We start from the raw sequence: 26,511 nt of genomic DNA on the forward strand, positions 1-26,511 counted from the left end.
TACGTTTATAAAAGCAGAGTGTACGTAGGTGCTGAAATAGAAAAAGTTTGTCTATCAGGAATAACAAAGTGTCTCGGTATGTCCATTGAAGTACAACTGGCAAGGTTTGCCATTCACATATTTTCACATACAGCAAGTATTTTAATCATTGCAGAATATAGAGAGGATGGGCTTTGTGGACTACATGATTATATGCAGGCATGGAAGTAATCACTCTGTAAGCAGACTTAGTACTCCTATGTTTTACTATGTTGCTGAATTTACCTCTGGGGAAGAGAATATGGAATTTTACTCCCCTAATCACTTGTTCTTGCAATGTGCTCGGCTATAGTATTAATCAATTGTTAAAATAGTCTGAATAAGAATTATCAGTCTTAACTTATCATTTAAAAACATAAAAAGAATCTCTCCTTTGGCAATATTTACAAGCTGGAACACAGGGCTTGAAATGGCTGATGACTCTGGTTAGATGCATGGCCAAACTTGCTCAACTTCCTTCCAGCTTAAGCACTGGGAGGTCCAGGTTTCTCATTGTATTTAAAAAATACAGATTTCCTCTTGAAATCCATATACACATAGAAATTTAACTCTTCTATTGATTCAGCAAAGCCATTTCTACATAGAAAGAAAAATCAAGTCTAGCATTTACTAACTTTATTAAATCATTGTTTTCAGTATGAAGTAGCCAGTGAACAAGAAATATGATTTTGAGCCACAGACCACAGTTAACAGCTTGCCTCACATTTTACCCATTTTTCTAATGCATTTGTGTTGTAACACATGCAAGACAAATCTTGAAGTATATTGTATATAACTTTATCACACTACCACAGTATTTCTTCTTCTTACTGTAACAGTAAGCTATTTTCAGTCAATAAAAGTTAAAAAAATCTTTAGAGATAAAACTAGAAACTGACAGTTGTCACTACATGTATAAAGTAGTAACTTACCTTGAAGTTCAGGTGGACATTCACAGTAATAGCTGTTTATTCCATCCACACATCTGCCAGCACCACATTGGTTAGGTTTACATTCATCAGTATTCTCTTGGCAGAGATCACCTTTAAATCCAGCCATACATACACAAAGGTATCTTCCACTTCCAGGAGGGAAATTAATATTTGTCACACATGAGCCATTGTTTAGGCAATCACATGATTTTACATTGACCTACAAGACAAGTCCAGTAGAAAAGATTTCTTTTTTTTTTTCCAAGCTAGCAATAAATTTTGTAAATAAATATTTTAAAATTTTATTAGTATGAGCCATTTGACTGTAATATTCATTACCTCTATTTCTACCTTTGTCTCTGCATTGCAGTCATCTGTCAAGGAAAATGTTAATTTATGGGGATTCTTAGATATAGCTTTCCATAAAAGGAGACCTGATGGGGAAAGACTGGCACCTTCAGGACCAGACTCCAATGTAAAAAGAATAGCAGAGCCCTCTGGATCTGAAGCCAAAAATTGATATACGAAATCTTCTCCATAGAAAGTCTGTAGCATTCCCTGAAAAGTTTGAAGCACTGGAGGTTGGTTGTCTGCAACAAAGGAGATGTTTTCTCTTTCAAGCAAGAATTGCAGTACATTATTACATAAATTAAAAAGCAATATGTCTTTCTATTAAAGAAGTTGTATATAATTATTTCTTTCAAAATGTAATGTTATTTGAATGGCACAGCAAAAAACACTAGACACTTTCCTTGTAGCTATAACAAAAATAGCAAGAAATTAGTTACGCCATGCAAGAGTTTGTTAAGATACATTGCTTCTGTAGACAGAAATCACTTGAAATTATTTGAATTTAAACTGTATTATAGCTAAGCAGAATTACAGTTTGCAGATGAAAGTGCAGATAAATAAAACTCAGATGTGACTGGTACTTCCTTTAAGAAACAAACAGACATAGATAAGGAATATCTGGAACTGGGCTGCAGTGATCGTCTTGGCATAAGTGAGCATGAGGTGATGAAAGAGCCAATACACTCACTGTTCCTTGAAGGATTTCAACCACATGATAACTTACTCATTGATCTGACACCCTGCTCCTTGAGTCCTGCCTTTGAGTATTTGTTTAGGCCATGTACCTATGCCATGGATGTGAATCATGCCCAAATATTAACTGTTAACAAATATGACCTGCCATTTAATCCAGTTTCTTGCATTTCTCTCTTGTCTGGTGTCAGCCAGTCAGAGAACCCTCAGAGCAAAACATCACATAAAACATTGCTAGGAGGTCTAAAAGCTGTTACTTTTATTTATGCAAGGCTCTTAACGCAACTATCAGTGCAAAGGCTGCATGCAGAAAGGCTGCTTGTTGTTACCATATTTGGAACTACATTGCTGCCACTGCACTTTAGATATCTCTGGAGAACATAAAATTTTACAGGTGCATTCTCTGTTATATTCTCTAATACCTTGCTTGCAATTTTGGACCCACAGGTAGCTGAACCCACTGGTTTTGATCCACATGAGGGCAATGTGAAAAAGAGTGGCAGCTTATATACTACTAACACCCTAACTGAATTGGTCTCACCACACAGCTGACCCTAATTTGAGCAAGAGGTTGAATTAAATAGCTTCCTGACATCTCTTCTGATCTGAATTTTCCTTTGATCCTATGATAAAATTCTTTGTACATAGGCTATAATATACATATATATATATATATATATACACACATACACACAAATAATGAAACAACTTGCCTAAGAATATCTATCTATCGTTAGAAAATATCTTTTATTCCTAAAAGCTGAAGACAAACATTTGTGGGTATAGTTGTGCCGAAAATTAGAAGACTGTAAAGTGCTAATTAGCTGATTGTTGATCATTTGCATTACAGTTACTTTTGATGGTTACTATGAGGGGGTGGAAAAAAAGCCTGACTTTCATATATCTGATCTGAAAAAATGAAATACCCTTTTCAAAATGTAAGATGAAAAACAAGACCAACTTAAAAACTAAAAACACTTACATGGTTAAAACTTCACTACATCCATACATTTTGAAAACTTAGTAGATTTTCAAGTTATTACTATTATAAAAGAAACTATTTAGAACTTACTTTCAACAACTGACCAAGTTAACTTTGATATGTCAGGTCTGCAGAGTAAGCAAGGGCTGCTTGGATTTGTATCACCTTCACCATAACAGAGTCCATTTATGTTGCATGTTTTCTCCTTTAGAGAAATAACAACGATGTGATTCATTAATTTTCTGTTGTCAAACAATAAATCTGAATGTATTTGTAAAGTGCCAAATAAAGTCTGATCTATCCTACACTTCAACTATTTTTAAAAATAAACCACTAAAAACATGTTCATTTTTATTTGGTAATTATATTAACGTTAATTTCTTTCCAAAGCTGCCTCATCCCAGCTTCAGTATTTGTGCTTATCATTTCTGCGCATGGAAAATTCCTGTTGAAAACAAGAGGTGGGTTTGCATATAGTCTCCTGATTTATATAGATTTTTTTCCATCTGCATATTTTCATAATAAATATATACAGTAATGAAATATTTACCTTTAATGTACATAACCCTGATTCCTGTGGTTCACATATTTGACAGGCTCCATCATACAATATCATTGTTTTAGAGTTGCTATAAATGAATCCATCATTGGAAATCTGTAAAACGTAGATTAGAAATGGATTAACGCAGATAGGCATCACCCTATCACCAGCATGGACTGCTAGCATGGGATTCAACTCCTACATAAACACCTACATTTAACTGTTTAATCTCTTAAAATAGTCAGCAGAAATCTAGCCAATCCTGCCAATAAGTCTAGACAGATATTTGACTGACTAGATGTAGGTGTCTCCTTTAGGGTAAACTCAATAGTTTTCTAGGCTTTATTGACCTTATTGAGTCAGTCTTTACGAGATCTCAGATGTCCATCTCACTTACAGATTCATGCATGTAGACTAGAATCAACTCAATTTTCCCATAAGTGTCCAATGTCATTTGAAATGCTCTAGGGTAACCATCTGGCATTTAACTTCTTATCTTGAAGGATAGGTCCTAGGTTGTGTCTGCCAGTACCCTTGCATGGGAGCAGTCTCAAATGGCACTCAACACTTATGTTTAGGTGATGAAATTGAGACCCTAAGTTAAGCAAGTTGAGTTCCACACTTAGAACCATAAAGAAAAAAATAAAGAGGATAATATCTACACAATATATTTTCCCTATAACAAGAATATCTTTAAGTGAATATTTGAAATTTCTGAGAGTACCTTTATTTGCCACCTGGCAACAGGTTTATCATCAACAAGATCCATGACATCAGACTGCTGGCCATCGCTTGGTAACTGACAGTCGACAGTCCTGGCACTTTGGAAGGCAGCTGGCATAATTAGAGGTTCTCCAAGAATCCACTGGCTATCTTTATACTAAATATTAAGACAGTCTGTTTTTCAGTGCAACGCATTACAAAAGTATTTTTATCTCACACAAAACACAAATTGCACTGTATTTGAACACGTCTCTGGATTAAAGTGCTATGTGAAATACTAATTTACTATTATTTGCACAGGAATCGATTTCTACCTAATCCAGTAATTAGGATATTGACACTGAACTCTTGCACAAGCCAATAAATTTCATCACAGCCCCTGTAGACTTCTCTCCTAAACTGTCGTGAGGGCAAGTCATCCAAACATCTATCTTCAGAGTTCAAGATATATTAAAAAAGGGGGGGGATGATAATATTTGACTAAAGTCTTAATATCAACAGGAGTTCTTCCTGTAAGAAATAAAAAGCAGGGCTAAAAGCATACTGAAAATAAATTTAGGTGGAAGTAAGAATCCAGGCAGATTATGAATCTAGAGAACAAGAAGATCAGAAATCATTCTGAGCTTGATTAGGTTTTATCGAGTTGTCCACCATTACTTGCTTCAGCTACAGCAGCCAGTCAAGCCACCTTTATTTAATCTCAGTTCTGACATGAGGAGTCATCTGCTGATAAGGCCATGTTTTTTTTTCTTTTTTTTCTTTTTTTTTTTTTTTTATGAACAGAAAAAATAACCTCACATAGAAACATTTGCTGAATGGACATACAGACTATTTTTGTTCAAACAAAACACTTTGGCTTTTTTATTCCTATAACCGTTAAAGAAATTCTCAGCAGGAGTGAGTAAAAGGAGTATCTAAATGCTTCTAAATATAAAATTTTGAGAGGATTTAGTTACATAACCTTTGAAATGTGATGGAGTCTCTCTCTCCAAAAATCTTTTGTCATTAGCTGGAGGCATGTTCAGCTATTTCCTTCAGAAACATTAAGTAAATTCTGGACCTGTGTAATCATAGTCTCCTTGGCCATGTCCTACCAAAATCTCTAGCAAGAGAGATTTACTAGTCCTGCATCTGTGAGGTCATTCAATACAGATTTCTTCGAATTACCTCTTTTACTATCATGCATGAGATCTACATCCTTTTCAGCATAGTAGGACAAACCCTGGACAACGGATCTGATTCAGCCTTTCACAAGTGAAAAGATGAAAATTGAGAAATTCACTTTGTACTAACTCTAAAGTCTGCCGAAATGACTCTTCCATGAAATATTGACCTCTCAAGTTTTTCTCAAAATACATGGAGTTCTATATTACTGCAACTCTATAGACATTTCCATGAAGCCACTATTAATCCAGCCTGGGGCAAAAAGAAAAAAAAAAATCCTTTCTTTGGTATTTTCAGGGAAAAACAATCAACTTCCTCCTGAACTTCAGATAAAAGCAGTGGGTTTTGTTTCCTACCTGGATCTTCTCAGTGAGAAGATCATCAATAAAAGTGATTTAACAGAAAGTTTTTATAGTTGGGAGCCAAGTATACTACCACAAGGAGCATTATATCAGAAAATCTTGCCCTGACTTAAGGGTGAGACATCTCAAACTGTGGTAAGTAAGCTCCCGATAATTGTCTCACTGTGAGCTTGGTCTAAAAGACTTTTAACCTAATGGAGTGTAAATTTACACTCCAGTGCAAAGACTGGAGTCATTTCAAGCCAACCTGCAGATGAGTGGATATGTGTTGTGCTCAAGAAAAATTTATAGCCCACATTGCTTAATCCGTCAAAATCATCTTAGCATCTGCTGGCACTAGCTAAGCAAAACTCCTCTGCCTTAAGAATGAAAGTTTCCCACTGAACATTTCCCCCATCATCCCATCAATGAAACACCATTTTACTTTGGAGCTTTTTTAATTTTCATTTCCAAGATGAAGAAAAACCTCAAACCTACAGATTGTTTGTATCAGGCTAACACTTTAAATTACTTAAATGCCTTGGGCAAATTCCAGGTTTGGATAACAACATTCTGTCTATATTGATTCCTCCTAAAATTGTATACATTTGTATAAAATCTCCTGTTCAAGCCTGGGGTACAGGGCTGAGGTTATTAAATAGCCAGGATATTCTACCCCAGAGAAACTTAGAACATATCAAAAATGCCTTTCTGTTTTTGTAACAGAGTTATTATATTTATAAAAGGGCTATTTCAAGCATTAGATTGGGACAGAAATTCTAGAAATGTCTTTAACCTTGCTGCCCTTTTTCAAAGAAGTAGCTCTTCACTTCCTCTCTATAAGCACTTAAATAAAAGAAAAACAATGTACTAGTTGCTACCAATAGAGATGCCCTTGCCCTTTCCTGATGGATAGCTGCTTTATGCCGCTGTCTCCCTCTCAGCTGCTAAATATTCCCATTATGTTTTGGATTCCTCTTATCACTGTGGAAGTGGCAATCTTGCAGACTTGAGTGTCTGCTGGAAAGTGCTGAGTCCCTCCGCTTTTAGCTTCTGCAAAAGCATTGGGTTGTGCCCACATAAATGATTAATAACTGGCTCACCTAATTGGACATTTTTTTTGCATACTCTGAGAAACTTAAAGGTGACGTTACTATACATATACCTGTAATTTGCTAATTTCACATTTCAGAGCTGATGACTCCCTGAAGCCATGTCCAAAAGCTCTCACCGACGTGCAGTCATACTGTCGAATATCACATAACCCAGCATTCTCCAGCTCTGTAATTTCTGGAACCTGGTCTTTGAAGCAGAGATTAGACAGTGAAAGTTGATACATTAACTGATTCATATGCGTTTGCATTAAGTAATGTGTTTATTTATCCATCCAACTAAGAAAACTATATAAATGATGTTATCCAGTATTTTTTGCTTCACCATTTGAAATCTTCATTCTTTCTATTACAAATGCTTGTGAGACAATTCCAGTACAAGTTTAAAAGGTTTACTACTATTTCACCTCTTCCTCCATTTGTTTTTAAATAAGTTACTAAAATAAAAATGCCATTTCAAATTAAAATATTAAAAGATTTCATTTGAAAGCATTTTAACTTTGCTAATACTGTTTCTCATACTTCTCCAGTGTGTCTGCTTATCTACATTTTCTATTTACTGTAAAAATCTGCCCAGCAACATTTGCTGTAGCTCTTTTTTTCCTCATTATCAATTGTGTTTCCACCATGTTTAACAGTTTGCTTACACAGACGTAACATCACCAAAATGAAAAGCGTTCTGCTTGTGGTTAATAAACAGGATTATATAGTTTATAAACAATAGGGAACAGACAGAAGTGGTATCTTCCCTGCAGAAAACAGGGAAGAATGTGAAAACATGCTAACCTATTGGGACAGTACTGTGGATTGCAACCTCCCATTTAAGAAATATGACATACCATAAACTAAGCCCATGTTTTGCCCTAGGGAAACAAGAAGGCCAAATAGAAAGCAATTCTAAACTGGAACTAAGCTGCTGGATAACAAACAGCCCCACTGTAGGGAACCTCTGCCAGTGCACAAAGCAGGAAAGAGGCAGTAAAATAAACCTAGGGTGCACAAACATCGAAAATGCTATTTAAGTAAATCTTACTGTTTTGTTCACTTACCAGACAGTATGCTGCAGTCATAAGAGCTATAGCCTTGAAAACATGCACAACCCCATTCTATACATTCTCCATTACCACTGCAGAGATTGGGACATTTTAAGGCAATAAGTAGGTTCTCAACTGACCCTTGAAGATCCTGTTGGTTGTAATTTATTTCTTCTAAAACTCTCTTCTCACATTCATTCTCTAGAAGAGGTAAGAAAGCTTCTGCCCAGCTGAGGTCATCTTTCAGCAGCAAATCTTTAACGCACATGTCTATTGCATCTTCTAATCGCCTACCAAGAAGGCCACCACAAGATCTTCCTATACTGGAATTAACTATTGCCTGTTGGCACAATCCCAAAGCACTCGACTCAGTCAGGCCTGAAGGTGTGGGCCAGGAAGGAAGAAACTTTTGGTGCGTATCACTGGTGTGGTCCTCCGGAAAAAAATAGCTATACCCTTCTAAGTCTGTTTGGCTAAGACTTTGGAATGGAAATACTGGACGGTATTCATAATAATTTTGGCGTTTCCCTCTACTTGTATTAGATTGGCCTTTGAGAAGATGAGCCCTGTAACTGTGAGGATTTCTTCTAATGCCTGAGCTTGAAGTTCCTTGTCTTTCTATCCAAGTGTTTTCTACTGAACTTGTGTTTACCAGTGATATTTTGTGAAACGTGGTTTGCTTCTCAGATTGACTGTTCCTCTGCAGAAGTGAAGAAGAATCCATTTCATGTGCAGACGAACGTTTCTTTAAGCCTCTGACAAGATCAATAGGACTGAGATACTCAGCAGTGACATCCAGTCCTGGTATCAAAGAAGGAAATCTACTATTCTCACTTTCTTTGCAAGAGAGAGGAAATTCTGATTTAGACACTGACTCTAGTTTGTTTTCAGGTTGATACAGTCCAGCATATTCAAGTGTGCAGTCACAGAAGGCTCTTTTTGTAGAAGATGTTAAAGAAGCAGGTGTCTTGTCAAACAAGCTGTCTCCTGGTGAAATTCTAGGGAAAAAAAAAGAAAAAAAGAAGCTGTATCTCAAATGCCTTGTCTATTTTCTTTGTCTTAGTAAGAATGTGGTGTTTGTTTTGCTTTTTGCTGTTTCATACTTCTACACTACAAATGACAACATCTGCAGCATTCAGCTAAATTTAAGGACCCCAGCTAAATTACAAAACTATGAGAGTAACTTTCAACAAATGGGTTGAGTGACTTTTCTGTAAGTCTTGGTATTTTGTTCAAAACTTATTCAAACTGATCTTATATCATAATTACTACTTAAATACTAATTTGATGCTTCAGTTTCAATTTACACCAAAATTAATCGTGGAAAGTAACGATGGCATTTTAACATCAACTTTAAATGTTAGAAAGATTTTTTTATTTAGACAAGTTGTTAGGAGTGCAAAGGAAAGGTTGAACCAAGAATGACGGTATTTGATTGAAACAGAAGTATTTTGTTACCTCCACTCGTTAATAAAAGAAAAAGGAACATTAGAATTGTTTGGGATTTCCATCCCACTTGCAGTGTGATAGTCATTTTCTGCACTTCCGTCAAAGGTGCCACAGAGTCCCATTGTATTTTTGTAATCTGAACTGGGTGCCCTAAGCGTTATGCTCATTCCCCATTCACTCACATCAGCACGAACGAAAGCTCCAGAAGAAAACAAAACCTAAAAAGAGATTGGCAATATCATCATGAGAAACACTTTTAATAAAATTAGGTATGTTCGTTGGTAAGGAACAATTGACAAAGGCCAAATGTATAAAAACATTCCATTAAACTCAGGCTCTAACCAATCTGGATCAGAACATTTTTGTTTTTTCTTTTTTTTGCAAAGCCTTGTAGAAAAGTCCTGTACATCTCAATCTCAGCAAGTATGACTGTCAGCTAAGGCAGTGCACTGCAGGCCAATAAATTTCATTCATCATTAGTAGATATTCTGTGGAAGGTCAATAACCTCAAAACCAGAAAGAATCAAAAATCCAGCTGGGCAAAGAAAAAGAGACCACTCACTCATCATATGCTGGCATAGGGCAAGGGATAAATAATTCTGGTCATATGAATTGATTCTTTGGTGACACCTTTCTCAGCTATCTTTCTGTGAGCTTTATGATTCTCTGCATGTAAGTAGCTTAATATAGAGTCATTTACTACCTAGAAAACTGATCCCAAATGTTCCTAAAAGTTTAGGACAGTTAAAAATAATCTCAAACATTTAGTATTTTACATTTACTATTTTATTTTAGACAACTTTATCATCTCTTGAAAGAAATTTTCAAGAGCAAAATCCTCCCCATGGATAAAATCACACATTTGAATAGGTGATGGTATCAATAGCTATCAATACAGTATTCATAAGTTTTACAATGCTCTTTGGTATTTTTATTGATCAAGTAAAAATGTTATTCTAAAAATATACTGAGTGGAATTAACACTTTCTAATCTACTAATCTGAAGAATTAAAGAACACAATCCAGCTGCACATTTTTCCCTGCACAAAACAAACAAATTGCACTGGAGTGTTGTGCCAAAGGAGAAAAGCAGACTCTTGTGCACATAAAAGAGAAATAAGCAATAAACATTCATGGAAATCCATGAGACACAGATAGCTGAAATGAGGACACAATATTTTATGACTTCTAAATGTAAACACTGTTTCCGTTATTAACCTGCTGCACTAATCTGACACTTAATTTTTCTGTTTTTCTGTACCATCACCTATGAAAGGGAATTTCATCTCTCTATGGCCTAAATATGTCTTGATATTTAATATATTAAGTCTTCAAAGGAACTGCTTCAGATAAAAGCAAAGTATTTAAAGTATTCTTATACTGATAGCTAAACCCAACTTGAAAAGGCATATTGATTTTATGGCTTGCCTTCCAGACCCACAGAGTGATTAGAGAGAAGCTAGGTGTTTCATTTTTACATTCTGCTTCATTTCAGATTCACTGGAGCCCTATAGCAATGTTACCTATGAAAGAAAAGTGATAACAAATTATAAAAACAAATCTGAGTATTATATTTGAGGGCCACATTCTCTAGAGAAGCCACTGACACTTTCAATTCTATGCATGTCATTTAGCATACCTAACTATTTGCATACACAGGCCTTCCTATATGACACTGTCATGAGCAAAATACTGTGCATGCATAGCAGAAATCCCTTTTTGGAAAATTAGTACTGCTAAGTAAGTGCATATTGATTCACAAAACTGCACAATTCATACAAGAGTTGTATGCTGTGATTACCAACATGGTTCCAGAAAGGTATCCATGCTGACACATTGTTGTTTTCAAGGATAACATCCCTCACTTACATGCAAAACATCAGCCAAAGGACCATAACTGTAAAACAGGCTTTACTGTATTGCTTAATTACAAGAAATAAAGCATGTTTAGTTCTATAATTGGTGTGAACTGACAAAAATAATTGCCAAGATAAATATTACCTCAGCAAGTAATATTTACCACTTACTGTTACTTTTCTTCCAAGGTAGGATTCAGTGATCCTGACATTGCTTCCAGTTGTGTCTCTACTTATTACAGATAAGTGTGGCTGTGACTCACGTAGCTGACCACTGCACATGTCAAATGCAATTATATCACTTCCTTCTTTGGCAACAAAGCCACAGTTACAGGAGGCTGGATAGTGAAGACTTCCACAGTCCCACTGGCGAACGTGAACCTCGAAATCTCGAGACATACTCTTATAGAGAACAAACGTTCCTGTTTCAAAATTGTCATAGACTCTGGTATCAAAAGAAAAACATACGATATTGCCTTAGTTATAAGATAGCTGCATCACTGTATGTCATCAACTTTATCTTAATATAGATCTCAAATGTTTTGTGAGTTTTGATTCTACAAATTACATCCATGCATCAGGAAAACCAAACAGTACGCCAGCAAACCAACGCAAAACCCTGGATAATCACCACATCTTCTTATAGGCAGCTATGAATTAAAAATTTAAAACTCAGTTACACCAGAAGAAGCAGCAAAAGAGAAGGATAATGAAGTATATGTAGACAATTGCTTCTGAACGGACACAACCATAAAACAACTGCCATTCTCTGGTACTGCTTAATTTTACCCAATTGTGCTCATGTATACCCTGACATGGAAGCAGAAGGTACTTCTCACTCTGTGTTTCTACAGCAATGCACCTACACAGCAGGAGCAAGATGCTTAATAGTGTGCATGTGTGGGGCAGGCGTGTTGACACAGCTTCACAAAATGATTTATAAAGTCACATACTTTAAAAAAGGTTTGTTTTACTACAGATGAGATGGAGGGTGCTTATTCCTGAAGACTTGAAAATGATTTAAAATGAAAACTGTAAATAGTGGCTTTCTTTTTTTCCTTAGGGTTAGCCATCTGTTCCCTGAAGCAAGGTTAAAACAGCCAATTTAATGATTTGGGGTGGGGGGTAGAGCTGAGGAAGGAAAAATAAACCCACTTCCAACAACTTTTTAGCTATAAATGGCATTTGACAGTTAACTGCAGAACAGTCATTCATTTTGTGAATAATTGCCCAACAGAAAAGCTGTAGATGGCTGCCCTATTGGGACTGCACAGGATTACCTGCGTTTTAGCATGGACAGCTCCCTTTCCTCAGTTTGTAAAATAAAGTAGCAACACTGTTTAACCTTTACAGTATTTTTCCCTCTCAGCATCATGCTTCCAGCAAGCACATATCACAGTAAATCACACTGCTTCATAAGCAGGCTTGATGACAGACAATACATCGATGGTTAAAATGCCCTGTGAAACCACCCCTATAATTTCCACTGAAGAAGGAAAGATAATAACTGTGACTTTTTTTTTTATTATTATGAACATCATTATTACTAGTCACAGTGCTATCAGAGTAGCCATTACAGTTTGTCTTTTCTCTTCCTTTATCAGGTTCACAAGAAGACCCAGGTTGTGAGTTGCACACCCTTACTTGGAGGCAAGCCATCCTCTTCCCCTCACCCTGTCACTTGAAGAAATGTGCTTTGGCTGAGCAGAGAATATACAATTCTCATGCATGGAATCTGGACTTGTTTTGCCCCCTTCCGTGAATTAGAAATGTTTGGAAGAGAGAAGCAAACCAAAAGCATGCCACTGGTGGACAAGGAAGCAATCTTCATTTTGTAAAGTTTTGGTAATGTGCAATGGACAGCAGTGAATAAATAGCTTTCAAAGCCATAAACAAACTCAGCACAACATCGAGCAGACAACAGCTAGCTTCTAGTGTCTTGATCCTTACAGAGGTTCAGATACTTACACTCAAGGTCAGAGAAACTATGCTGTAGATTGGAAACTCTTTTGAATTAAAATAGTTTTGCTTAATCAATCATTATTCATATTTAATAAGATTTCCATCTTTCGTATTCACTAGGCTGTACAGTCCCTCTTCCTCCCTTGCACACTCCTCAAAAAAGGAAAATAGCCCATTTTCTTTACTCTTTTGCCACAACCCAAAGCTTGCATTTGGAAATACAAATATTACAAACATCATCAACAGTGGCACGAAGCTTTTGCTAACTGAAGAATGTTTATCCTTTTTGTCCAGGGAAGAGTATAAAAATACAGAAGGCAATTGTGGAGAAGTATAGTTAAATTATATCATTAGCATAGATAGCATGATACGAAATCACTTAAAATTAAGAGCAGCAATCTAGTGATTACCTTCCATCAAATGTAATTATATGAGGATCAGTAAATGAGTAGCAGTAAGCAGTGGGTAGATCCTTTACAGTAATCTTCAAAACAAAGAAAGATGTAGTAAGTTAAGCCAGGTAAAGAATAAGCAGACTCAGGCAAATTTCACATTCCAATCAGTATGTTATATTATATTTTTTAACCAACCTAAGTAGTTATAAAAACTTAATTCAAACAAAAATGCAGGATAAAACTATGGATATTGAACACACTAGAAATCTTAGTGTGACTCAGTATGTCACACCTGAAACAGGAGCTCCATTTACATCAGCCACATTTTTGGCCTGATGGTTTTACAGAGTTAGGAGATTTTCAACCTGTGTGCTTTCTGGAGTGTAGCCATTCCACAGGAAATTATCACTGGATATAGGTTCCACCACAATCCTGGTAGTTCTGTCTCCATCCTGCCTGAAGTCTGTCACAGCAGTGAAGTAACTTACAGCTTGACTACAAATTCCATTATTGCAGGGTTTCTGGAGAAGATCCACATGACAAGAAGAAAGGGCCAAGTTTAAACCTAACTGTTCTTCACCTGTTTTAATGAAAACACATCATTAATGAGTTCTCCTCTAAGCAAGTCAATTTTTTGCAATACTATCAATATAAACACTATATTATTTACACATAAGAAAGATTTTTCTGTCCATAAGTGAAAACAATTATGTAGTTTACAGGGGTGGGTCATGCAAAACTCCCTCTCTAAATCTTCACAAACACACAGAGAAATGGTTTGAATTTTTCAGAGTCAAATGAAAATCATAACATCAGCAAGATATAAAAATGGTTGTCTGCATAGGCAAGGCTCCTCCTGATGTTCACAGGACTTGTCATTGACAAGGGCTTATAGAAGAGACTAACAGTAGTAAACAAACGAGGATTTTGTGACTGCATATATCATACTTGCAACCAATGCCCCATTGGGCAATAACTGAACTAAATTCTAAACTTCTCAAGTATTGTAGTATTCAATTTTGTCTACTCAAGTCAACAAAAAATGGCTCTGCTAATCCATAGCTGCCAAAAACACCTGCTAATTTCAGGTATTGAAATTATGTACATACTCCTAAATAATGGATTATGGATGCATTCCCCAGTACTGTCAATATCAGCGTGTTCCAATATTCTCTTAAATATTTTACAATTTACTAGCTTTCCCAAAGAAGCAGATCAAAGAATATATTTATAAAAACATATTACATGTAGAAAATGTAGTAAACCCTGGATAATACTTACCTTGGTCAACAGTATTTAATGTTAGTGAAATTTTGCAGTCATTTTCAAGCTGCCCAAACTCACGACAAGGAATAGGAATTCTACTTTCTATTGCCAGTCTGTATTCCTTCCCATCTTCTGATATACTATAAGTTTCTGGATATATCTAGCACAGGAGAAATTATACTTGAAATACAAACTTTTCTGGGTGAACCACAGTACTGCTTACTAACCAGCAAGAGCGAACGTATCAGGCGTGAAGTAGAAAATTAAGGACAGGGAATGGCATGGTGCACGGCCACTCCACTCGTGAGGCTTATTAGGATGGGCTGAGGAGCAGAAGCACAGTGTAGAGTAGATGAGGACACTGTGGCGAGAGCCTTAGTAGGGTGAGAACATGGAGCGAGGCAAAGGAAAAGGCAACTCTATAGGGTTGCTAGAAAGGTAAGGAATTATCAAAGCACGTTAACACAAAATGTGTTCTCTGCATAACACCTGGAGAATAAAATGCAATGCAGCAAACTGCTGTATTGTCTGCAAAAAATAAATAAGCTATCTGTGAGCAACAATGTCCTGAAAGAATTTAAAAGCACAGTATTTTCTCTGGAAACCCTATCTGTAAATTTACAATAGATATATAATCAGAAATGCAATAAGGAAGCAAAATACAGGGGCCTGCAACTGAGCATTGTATATTGGGCAAAACTCAATGCAGTCTCACCACATGAAAAGGAAAATAGTGCAGTTCGGTGCTATACTGCAGAATTCTGCAGAATTTCATGCACAGGAGACTAATTTGGCCCTTGATCCTGCAGAAACAGAAGCTCACACTTTATAAATGGTGAATCATCACGCAAGTCAACAGTCTAATTTCTAGTATGTAATCACACAGATGCATCTTTCTGGGATTAACAGCCTCTTCCTGGCTGCTAAGCTGGCCCGTAGAGCTACAACCACAGGGAGGATAAAAATGAGCTTGGACCTGTTCTCTGACCAAATGGCATGGCACAGCTCATGTCTACATGATTAAACTCTCCCCAGTTCCACTGTCTAACCCCAAAACAGGTTGGCCTCAGCCTTCCCTCTTCCCCATGGTCAGCTGGGAATACGCCCTGGCCAAAGCTATCCTCTGATCCAGGCTCGAGTGTTTTCTGGGAGCACCAGCGGGGATAGGCCAAAATCACACCAGAAAGGCAGAAGCAATTTAACATACTGAACAATTAGAATCATAGAATTGGAAAGGTTGGAAGGGCTCTCTGGAGATCATCTAGTCCAACCCCCCTGCTCAAGCAGGGTCACCTAGAACATGCATCCAGGCAGGCCTTGAATATCTCCAGAGAAGGAGCTACAAGGACTCCCCCTTGCTGAAGCCTGGGCTTGAACCAGGGAGCTTTAGATCTTCAGTCTAATGCTCTCCCAGCTGAGCTAATTAACTTGCCAGAGCCCCAGTTTGAGCTGTGGCCCTCCTTAGTTTATGAACATAGAGTCTAATCCAGCTTCTGGAGGTCAGGGCATTCACTGTGCTCTTATAATTTGTGTGAGCTGATGATTCAGTCTTCCTGCACCTTGAGTAGATGAGGGAACACCTTTGACTCCCCCAATACTTGACAAGTCTAACTTCACTGCAGCCAAGTATATGCTCTATTAATCCACAATACAGCTTAAGTGCCTCCTAGTCAGAGGCCCAGCTGTTTTATGTGGCTGTTGTGATCCCAATTTACTTTTATTCATCATCCTTCATGATTTTATCACTGTGGAACACATAATAATGACAAAATATTTACTGATGTAAATGTTTTAATGGACTGACAGAAAATTTATTAATATTTACACGTTAGCTGCAGTAATAGAATCATAGAAAGATGACTCAGGAAGATTCTTACTACAATAAAGTAAGATATTGTTTTCTTTTCAAATTACCTTAATGCCAGCAAAAAATTCCTTGCTCTCAACAGGAGAGCTCTGTATATCTGGTTTCTCCAAGAGAAAAGCAGAACTGCTACAGTAAACCTGTAGAACAAAAACAACACAATAGAATATACTTTTGCCTTGCAGTCCCTCTGGCAATAAAAAAACAAACCATAATGAGTCAGCTAAGGGATTCATCAAGCCCAGTCTTCATCAGAAGTTACCAATTGCCAGTGGTGATGCTTAAGGAAAATACAGAAACGGGCTGACTCCACAAAGACCTTTTCCTGGCATACTCTGTCAGTGCTTCAGAGCCTGCTTGAACTAAAGGCTGCATACAGATCATCAGATTTAGCGAGCACCCAGACCTCCATGGATTTGACTGATCTCTTCTGAACCATTTCCAGGCCCTAACATCTTCTGGAAATGTATCCTACTCTTTAATTACATGTTATATTCTTATTTTTGTCTGTTACCTTTTAATTTTGTTGAGTGCCTTTTAGATCACAGATTATACAAAACAACCAGCCCTACTCCTCCTCTTACTATACCTTTTCCTGGTATTATGGGCTTGAACGATCTCTTTTTCAAGCTGAGGAGGTTTACTGAAATCTGTCTTCACAATCAGCCAGTCACATGCCACTAATCACTCTTTTTTCCAGTTCTATTGCTAAAGTCTTTTTGGGATACAGTAATGATACCTGTAATATTTGAGATTTTGGGCAAATTTATAGCAGCAGCGTATAGTTCATGACTTAATTCTCTGTTCCTTTCTTTTTGACAGTCACTGAGCTAACATTGTCAGACAGCTACTCACAAATGCTCTCAAGGATTTTTGAGGACTAGCAGTTACTACTGTTGTCTACAAGCCATCCAAGTACCCTGCCTTTGGCCCGAACCCCAGTGCATTATCAAGATAAAACAACTTAGGAAAAGAGTAGCAAACTGGATATTAAAAATAAAACTCTATGCTTTTCTTTGTGGCCAGGAAATATTAACCTGCATTTTCGTATATACAGCTAGAAGCCCATCGGTTTTTCAGTGCTTAAGCTTCTCAGCATTACCACATGATCCTAGATCTTGAGTCTGCTACCACTTATGTTAATGGAATTACTCCCATTGCCTTTAATGGTGGAGATTAAATCATTTAAATATTATTAAAGAGAATTTAAAACCTCTGAACATCACGACCAAGCAGTAATTTGTTACTGATTCAGAGGAAGAGTTATTTACTGGATCAACAACACAGCTTCTCACAACAGCTAGCTGTTATAAGCTCTCACTTAGATGCAGTTGCATCCAAAGTCTTCTTAATTTACAGTAACAAACAAAATCACAGTTGAAGGTGAAGATGACTTGAATAAACATTTATCTACTGGAGGCATGCTACACTGTACTGAGACTGTGAGTCTCAAAATTTTAAAGGCAGTGGTTAACTGCTGATGCCTTCTGTGATGTTTCCACATTCATATGGACACTGTTGATGTAAACAACACCTACAGGCATAATTTTTCTGCCAAGAAATATTATCTGCAAAGATGCTAGGACATTGTCTCTAACAACTGTTAGTATCTATTCAGCATTAAGAAATCATATGTCAATAGATAAAATGCCTATAGAGGGAAAATAACATATTTACAAAGATACAAAGAGATTAAAATTATTTTTAACATACTCTGTCTCCAAGTTTGAGGTTTATGCCATCTAGTTCTAAAAGTGAGAATGTATCAACTCCTGTCTCACGTTTCAATTCTTCTTTGACACCTTCAGGAGAAAGCCTGGACCAAGCTACAATAAATCCAACCGAGCTGTTTGCAAAAGGAATGCCAAAGGTGCACCTTAGGTATACGCTTCCTTTGATCAACTCTGCTATAACTTCAGGGGTAGATGGTAGTGGTGGCAACACAGATGCAGATGATGAAGGAGCCAGTTTACCTAGTCAAACAAAAGTGTAGTTTGTGCTTTTTATTCTGTGCAAAAACATTATAGGATGAAATAACATTGACATATACTTTGTCAGTTAATAAACTAATAATATTTACCTTTATATATACACACACACATATATAAATTCTTATGTAATTGTTGAGAAAATCAGTGAAAATTTGTATTTTCCTTGCATAAATTATTAACATGAGAAAAATTTTTCTTTATCAGCATTTGATTGTATTTTAGTCCACAGGAAAATGCTGAAGAGGGGAAAAAACTAAATGAGATGAATTGTCTTACCAGAGAGGAGAGAGTAACATGTAAGGGAATTTGTGCACCAGAAGAGGATTTTCTCCACTTATAAAGAAAAGGAAAAGAATTGGCAACAGTATGATTCTATGGGAGTCAAATATAAAATGAATCTGCAAATAAAAGTAATCTATAAATCAGCATTATTAAAATTACATTTTAACATTTGTTCTGAGCATTATGCTCAGAAACTACATTTGTAATCCCAGATTGGAAATTATTTCTAAACCGCTCATCCCACAGAAGATCAAGCAATACTGTTGATAACACGACCATCTTTTATTCAAATAAAATATGACTAAATGTGGAAGTCATTGGGTCATGGATGCAAAGAGAACCCTGAAAAATTGAAAGAAAGCACTTACTGCTACAGGTGCCTTGAATTTCTACTCCTCCAGGATCACAGGTCTGTGGCTTTGCATATACAACAACGGTAAATTGTTCTTAAGTGATATATTCATGAACAGCAATGTGCTTTTGCAGCACACAGGGCCAAGACATCTGAAGGCACTGTAAGAGAACTTTCCTGCAGCTCTTTCCCACAGCACTAATAAAATGTCTATCAGTAGAGTATTTCCACTTTGCATTTTCTCTACCAACAATGTGTGTACTCTCCAGAAAGAAGATAAAAAGAGTTACAATAAGAAAGATATTCCTGATGAAGCTAAACAATAACTGATATGCATATAGCTTAGTCAAGCTCTTAAACAACATTTACTCTGACACAAAATTATATCTCACTAATGAATATTTGCAGAGTCTGAGTGTCAGCCTAAGCACCCTGAATTTTCATTTCTAAATGTCTTCTATCCCTACCTGACTATCCCTACCTAACATAAATTCTTATGTTCCTGGGTACTGAACAGTACTTGAGTGCTGAATATAGACTGGAAGTGGATGGTGTGAACATGCCTTTCCACATCAAATTATTGATGTATTGTATCAATATTGTAAGTCAGGAATATAGAAGATTTTAGTACATATAGCTATTTTGAAAATAGCTTTTGACCTCAGAACACTTGACAAACACACTTGCTAACAAACACAGACATTGCGCCGAGCTAGAGCACGCGTTTGCTCACCGTCGGCACAGTAGCCCATGCATCCTTGGGTGGGCTGCAGCAGGTAAACAAAGAAACCTCCGCAGTTCCTCACGCTGACGGGGATCCGGAAAAGACAGCAGTCTCTCGACGCGCTGAAGAAGAACTGCCACGTAGCACACGCCGTGAGCCACCTGATCTCCCCCGGCCGCGGCATGGACGCCGGCTCCGCCAGGGACAGCCAGACAGGCGCCTGAGTACCGCAGCGGTTCATCTTCGGCGCCGGGGGGAAACATCAGAACACGGTTAACGCTAGGCCCGGCTGCTGCTGCGCTCCATCCTTCCCACTACGTAACCTAGAGGCTTCCATATGCGGGTGGCAGACTATCTTTATCAGGTAACTTACCAAACGCTTAGTATTTAGGTCAGATTTTTAAAATTCTCCTGGATGGATACGTTACGGTCCCACAGATGTTTCAGAAAACATCTGCTGAGAAGGCCACATTATTCCCTAGTTTCCTTGCTGGTTCTTTGTATATATAGTATCTGCCCCGAGAAAACAAAAGTAGTTAGTTTGTGTGTATTAAACCTAACTGAAAGTCCTTCAGGAAATACACTGTTCTCTCTCTCTCTCTCTCTCTCTCTATATATATATATATATGTATATTTTTTCAGTGTTACGCGTGCCGCGTTACGGACCGGTCCGTACAGCGGCGCGAGCTGAGGCGAGAGCACGACGCGCCCCCGAGCACGAGCACGCGGCGGAGCTTCCCTCGCCCTTCCTCCCTCTAGGCCGCAGCCCTCTGCGGCCCTGACTCAGCTGCAAATTAAAGACAGGATTTACCCGGGTCCTTCAGTTGCTTCGTACTGCTCTAGTGATTAAAAAAAGGGGGAGGGAGCTGCTGCAAGCTCAAATGAATTTTCCTGATATGCTTTGGCTGTTTTGTGTTCCTGTTAAAAGTATTTTTTTCTTAGGTACTTTCATCCATTAGAAAAAGCGTAAGTAAAATATTCTAATGATTTTTTTTAAAATAAGAAAATGTTTTCAAATAGGAAGTTACAAAGACGTACCTCCTCAAAAAAATAGCTATTACAGAGATGTTGAAGTAGCTCCAAAATCAAGCATTACAAATCAAAGGTATTAAATATTCCAAGTAATTTTTTAGTCTTAGGGGATTTGCAAATGACAAGTAAACTAATCTTCAGTTAGCTCTGTGAGCTCAAGTCGTTTTAGGATTAATCTCTTCGCTCTAACATGATCATTTTAAAAGCTCCACAATTATTGGCATCACGTGGCTGCAAGTCTCCATACCGCTTTTGCATGTTCTCAGTAATGCATAACTAACTGACTGTCATATAGTTGTGGTTTCAGAGCAAGATACTGCTGCTATGCTAGCACTGAGAAGAATCACCTTTAGCAGTGACTGCAAATGACAGTTTTTGAATGCTCTAAAAGCAATACAATTTAGTATCCTCTGCTCTAGCCTGTTCAGTTTAAAAATTTTCAGCCCATAGCTTCAAAGATTTTATTGTCCAGTTAATGTATTTTTAATATTGTATTGTTGTGTATTTAGAGATAAAGATGGTTTGCATCCCTCCATATCAGTCTCCATAATTATTTCTTTTTTTTAACCTATCTTATTGAGAATTTCTTGAGAAAAATACGTATTATTTCTCACAAACAAATGAGGTGTAACAATACCTCCACACACTTTGTTGGCATCTCAGCCGGCTTATCAAAAATCATAAAGCGGTACCATCCTGGTGTCAGGGAATGGTCACATATTAAATCCTGAATAGCTGATTGCTGCAGGTGAGATGAATCAAAATCAACACTTCGATAAGGGCTCCTCAGGATCTGATGTCCACCAGGATGGCATTCAAGAACTGTGAAATGAGAATATTAAGATGAAATGTCTAACAAATACATTATAAATGTATTTAAATATTTCTTACTGGAAAACTTGCAGATACTGCAATATTACATGAGACCTCTCTTACTTAAGCAATATATTGAAGTCTGTCTTAGTTACAAAAAGATCTAGATATGTTACTGCTCTATAAATTTAATAAATTTATCATGTGGTAACTTTTTTCTCATCTAAGTGGACAGTTAATGCAAATTGATAACCATGTTAGGCATTTACCCCAGACATAAACACAGTGGGAAGGGATATGCTTATTCTTCAGATTTTGACTTTATAGTTCAATTAATGTTTATGAAAGATAAGAATAAGAATAGAGTATTGATACAGAGGAGGATAAAAAATCTTACTTCACTGGGGTAAGAATCATTTAAAAGTCTTCCACAAATGGGATACTACTTTACAGGGAACCTATACATTAAATGAAGAATTTTCTCAAATGGGTAAGGTAGGCATGTATAAATGGGAAAGTGACATGTATAAATGCAGATCATAGCACAAGTGAATACAGAAATAGGTAGCAACTTAGTTACTACGTGTTAAGTCATTATTTGCCCGAATGACATTGCTAATTGTGATAAGTGTAAATACAACCGACATGAACACATTTTTGGACATCAAAGTAGCTCCAGAGTTTCAAAACCATAAAAATGCTGGCAGATTAGATCAGTGATCTGAATCTGAAAAAGCCTTAACAATAGTTTTTTAAAAAGCAGACTTATTCAGAAATAGAGCAGGACGTCGGCATCCCTCAGACTGATCGTGAGAAACTAAGATGACTGATGCCATGTTAAAGACAGTAACAGTAAAAGTTCTGCCTAATGGAGTATTTGTAGACAATGTCAAACATAATGAATGGCCATTCTCTGTCACAAAGGTGCTTCAGACGTGAAACCTGGGCAAATAAAGTAGTAGGATGAGTGTAAATAAATAAATAATGTGTGTGTGTGTGTGCGTGCGCACGCATGTGCGTTTACATCTGACTTTTTAAAATGCTTACAAGGATACCAACTGATGCTATAAATGGAACTTTATGTTACACTGAATGATACAGCTAACTAATTCTTGCCTCTACCATGCCACTGATTAATTTTTATAAAAGAGTAAGCAAAGCACTACAGTCTGACATTTTGATTACTAGTGTAATCCTAAATTACTGCTTCCAGTTTTTCATGTTTATCCCATATTTTGCACAGTGTGACTATGTAACTGATCACTGTTACTATGTCACTGATGTTGGTTAGACTAGTGTAATAATGTGATATCTACTAAATTCTTTCATATAATTGTTTTGATAGCCATAATTGTAAGATGGTTTCAAAATCAGGTAATTCCCCTCCTTTAAATGGAGAAGATGCCCCAGCAGAACAACAAACTTCATCTCTTTCAAGTAAAATATGACAATCCTATAGTCCTTCAAAGACTGAAGATTTAATGTGATGCGGCTTTAGACCACTGAAGCAGGTAACAATAGCTTTATCTTCTGTTCTCTAAGTGTAGATGGAAGTCAGCGTGATTGACTACACCACTACCGAGCTTCTGAGCTGCCTGGAATAGCCCGTGGGCTATTCATGTCCATACAAGTTGACCTTAGTGAGAATGTATCCCTCACGGGAATTCGAAGAAAAGCTCTTGAAGAATCAAAGGTCAGCCACATGTCTTACTGCAATGTTTTCCAAGCAAGCTTCAGTGTGAGCAGTTTACGAACCATGGTGAAAGTTTCTTCCTGTCTTCTATTTTTTTACTGAAATTCTTCCTTTCATACAGCACCTTTATTAGTTTTTTTTTCCTCTCTGTAATTGAATCACTCCCGAAACAATTAGTATCTGTTACCTTTTCTATTAATAAATCAAATTAGACATGAGACAAGTCTTTATTTTCTTTTCCTCTACAGTTTAATTAAAACATCATTTGGTAGAGCTCTAAAATAGCTGACTGTACTCACTTGTAAGAGGGTTATAAATCTTAACAAAGATCATATTATACAATTCTTACTATTACGCACATTGCTTTTAAATGTCACCCAGCTCTTCATATATTTTTCTTCCTTAGAAGTATGCTAGTATTTCCATCACTATTACTTTGAAATCTCATATTAATTGAAAAAAAATCACTATTTTTTCCTTACTCATTTGACAGAACCAAAATTAACTGCCATCATCAGTAATATCAATTAAAATGTTCTTACTTGACCACATGACTGATGTGTCATCTAACTTTAGTAACAGTGGAAACAAATATACCTAACATTTTAATGCAAACATACACAGCAAACGTATGTTGTGTTCTCCATGAGAAAGATACCCTTGCAGAGCAAACCCTCTCAAATCAAATGCATTAAAGAGAAAAGCCGCTAAATTTTCCACTGACATCAGGATCTTCTTGTCCAGAATTTATATAGTTAAAAAAAGAAAAGAATGCTGATAAATGCTGATATAAGCATTTTTTTCAAACTTCAGCCTCAAAATGGCCAGCACCAATTTTGTTGAAATGCTACAAAAGAATTTTGCCCCAGTCTAATACTTGCAATTTTCAGACCAGTGAGGCAAGCCTGGCAGAATAATAAGCAACAGAAAACGGGGTCTAACACCTAAATGCATTAAGGAAGCTTACTTACAGGGCAAGCTTACCCATCAGCTCTGCTTATTACGGAAGCTGCATTAAAGTATGGAAAGGCATATAGTAAGAATAAATTGAAACATACAGCTACTAACTTGCAACTTCTTCATCCATTGCAGTCACAAAATATTTTGACAAAATGGAAAACTCCGGTTATTTTTTTTTTTTTTTTTACAAAATAATTTTTCATTTATCTGAAGTGAGAATTCTAAGTGTTTGCGGAGGCTCGTCTTCGGAAGGGCATGGTTAGTTAAGGTGCACTTGTGTAAAAAATTTAAACTCTTAGGCAGATCACAGGGCCAAATGTCAGAGAACTGCACTTCTGCAGTTAGTGGCACTTCCTTCCAGACACACTGGGATTTGTATAATGAAACTGCCACAAATCGGGTCAGGTAGTAGGTACTCTGAACAGAGAAATTGTAAAAAAACATAGGAAGGACTTTGTGATCGCCTGATCATATCCCTGTTCTCATCTATCTGCAAAGATGGGCTGAGAAATGATTTTCCACCTGTTCTGGGGCAAGGCCAGCATTATGGAATAGTCAAGGATCCATGAGACTTCTGGATCCAAGGTGGAGTGGAGAAGGGAAAAGGAGCCACCCAAACACGAGAAGAGTAGTAGGACTGGCAACTCAATTCATCAGGCACAGATAATTCACTGGGTTGTATCTTCTGCTATCTAAAGGCCAGGATCTGGCAAATGGCTACAGATAAACAAATGCTAGCCAGTTTGTGCTCAGGCTGATCTTGATCACATTTTTTCTTGTATCTACCGACTACAAAGGATGCGCCATCTCAACATCCCAAGGCAGATATCAGAACTAGGATTGCTGTTTTTAAACAGAAAAGTACTCAGATGTATGTGTGGATCTCAAGTCTTATAAAACAATAAAACAGAGAGAAATACACTTTTTGGAAAAAATTCTCCTGAAATAATAATTCAGGGTAACATTTTAAAAGCAAAATATATATGCTAATTAAACTATTTATCTAAAAGATACCACTGGCTTGGACAAGGTATATGAAGAAGATGATTGCAAGTTTTGTGGTAATAACAGCATTACAATGCAATGGAACAGGAACATAAGTACTCTTGCACAAGGAACAACTACAAAAAGATAAAAATCAACGTGCATGCATTAATATGCCTTTAGTTTGAGTGGGTGTTACAACACTCCCTGCCACTCGTGTCTGCACCTGAAGGCCTTCTCTATAAAGTTAGTAGTTGCATCGTCATTAAAAAATAAACATGCAAGTAGACTTGCAGGATATATTTTAATGATTCAGCGTGTGAGACGTTATTGTATCTACCCTTTACGTGGCTTTTCTCTGAGACGTCTGCTTGCTCTGCAGGGGGTTTTGCAGGACATTTTGCCGAGGTCCCGGAGGAGGATGCGACAGTACGAGCCACACGTGCTCGAGCAAGAGCAAGAGCAAGAGCGGCCGCGCGGGGGACGGACGCGGCGGCTCCCCGGCTCCCGCTCTGTCAGCGCTCCCGAGGTGCGGTGCATCCCCCCTCCCCTGCCGAACCGACGGACGCCAAAGGCAGTGCCGAACCCGAACCCGCCCGCCCGCCCGCCCGCCCCCTCCCTCCCGCCGTCCGTCCGTCCACCCCCGGCGGCGCGGCCGCGGCGTTACCTGTGCGGCGGGGCGGCGCGGCCGCCAGGCAGCCCAGCAGCGCCGCGCAGAGCCAGAGGCGCCGCATGCCGCCGGGGCCGGGCCGGGCCGGGCCGCCGCGTCGCGAGGGGCGCGGAGCGGGCGCGGAACCGCGCGCGGAGTGGGCGCTGCTCTGGGCGCCCCGCCGGCGGCCGCGGGCCTTATGCGCGCCCCGCCCTCGGCGGAGCGCGGCGGGGGCCCGCTCCGCCCTCCGCTCGCCTGCGCCGGCAGCGCGCAGCCCGCGTGGGGGAGGGCGCCCGCCCGCGGTACGTCGCGCCCGGGGGCTCCCTGGAAAGTGGCTTTTCTCCGTCC

At 38.0% G+C, this 26,511-nt stretch overlaps 1 protein-coding gene across 1 annotated transcript in view; it reads right to left on the reverse strand.

Annotated features, from left to right (window-relative positions):
* The window catches only part of VWDE (von Willebrand factor D and EGF domains), a 38,737-nt gene that overhangs the window by 10,176 nt on the left and 2,050 nt on the right, over nt 1-26,511 (reverse strand). The window contains 17 exon segments of the mRNA XM_062567774.1: nt 951-1,170; nt 1,290-1,540; nt 3,067-3,181; nt 3,527-3,631; nt 4,242-4,397; nt 6,911-7,047; nt 7,907-8,889; nt 9,350-9,558; nt 11,368-11,641; nt 13,569-13,642; nt 13,919-14,133; nt 14,835-14,979; nt 16,734-16,823; nt 18,397-18,656; nt 19,325-19,402; nt 20,042-20,273; nt 21,702-21,886. Coding sequence (XP_062423758.1) covers nt 951-1,170; nt 1,290-1,540; nt 3,067-3,181; nt 3,527-3,631; nt 4,242-4,397; nt 6,911-7,047; nt 7,907-8,889; nt 9,350-9,558; nt 11,368-11,641; nt 13,569-13,642; nt 13,919-14,133; nt 14,835-14,979; nt 16,734-16,823; nt 18,397-18,656; nt 19,325-19,402; nt 20,042-20,273; nt 21,702-21,886 — 3,729 coding nt within the window.

The sequence above is a fragment of the Rhea pennata genome, chromosome 2 (genome assembly GCF_028389875.1).
Source record: "Rhea pennata isolate bPtePen1 chromosome 2, bPtePen1.pri, whole genome shotgun sequence".
NCBI lineage: Eukaryota > Metazoa > Chordata > Aves > Rheiformes > Rheidae > Rhea > Rhea pennata.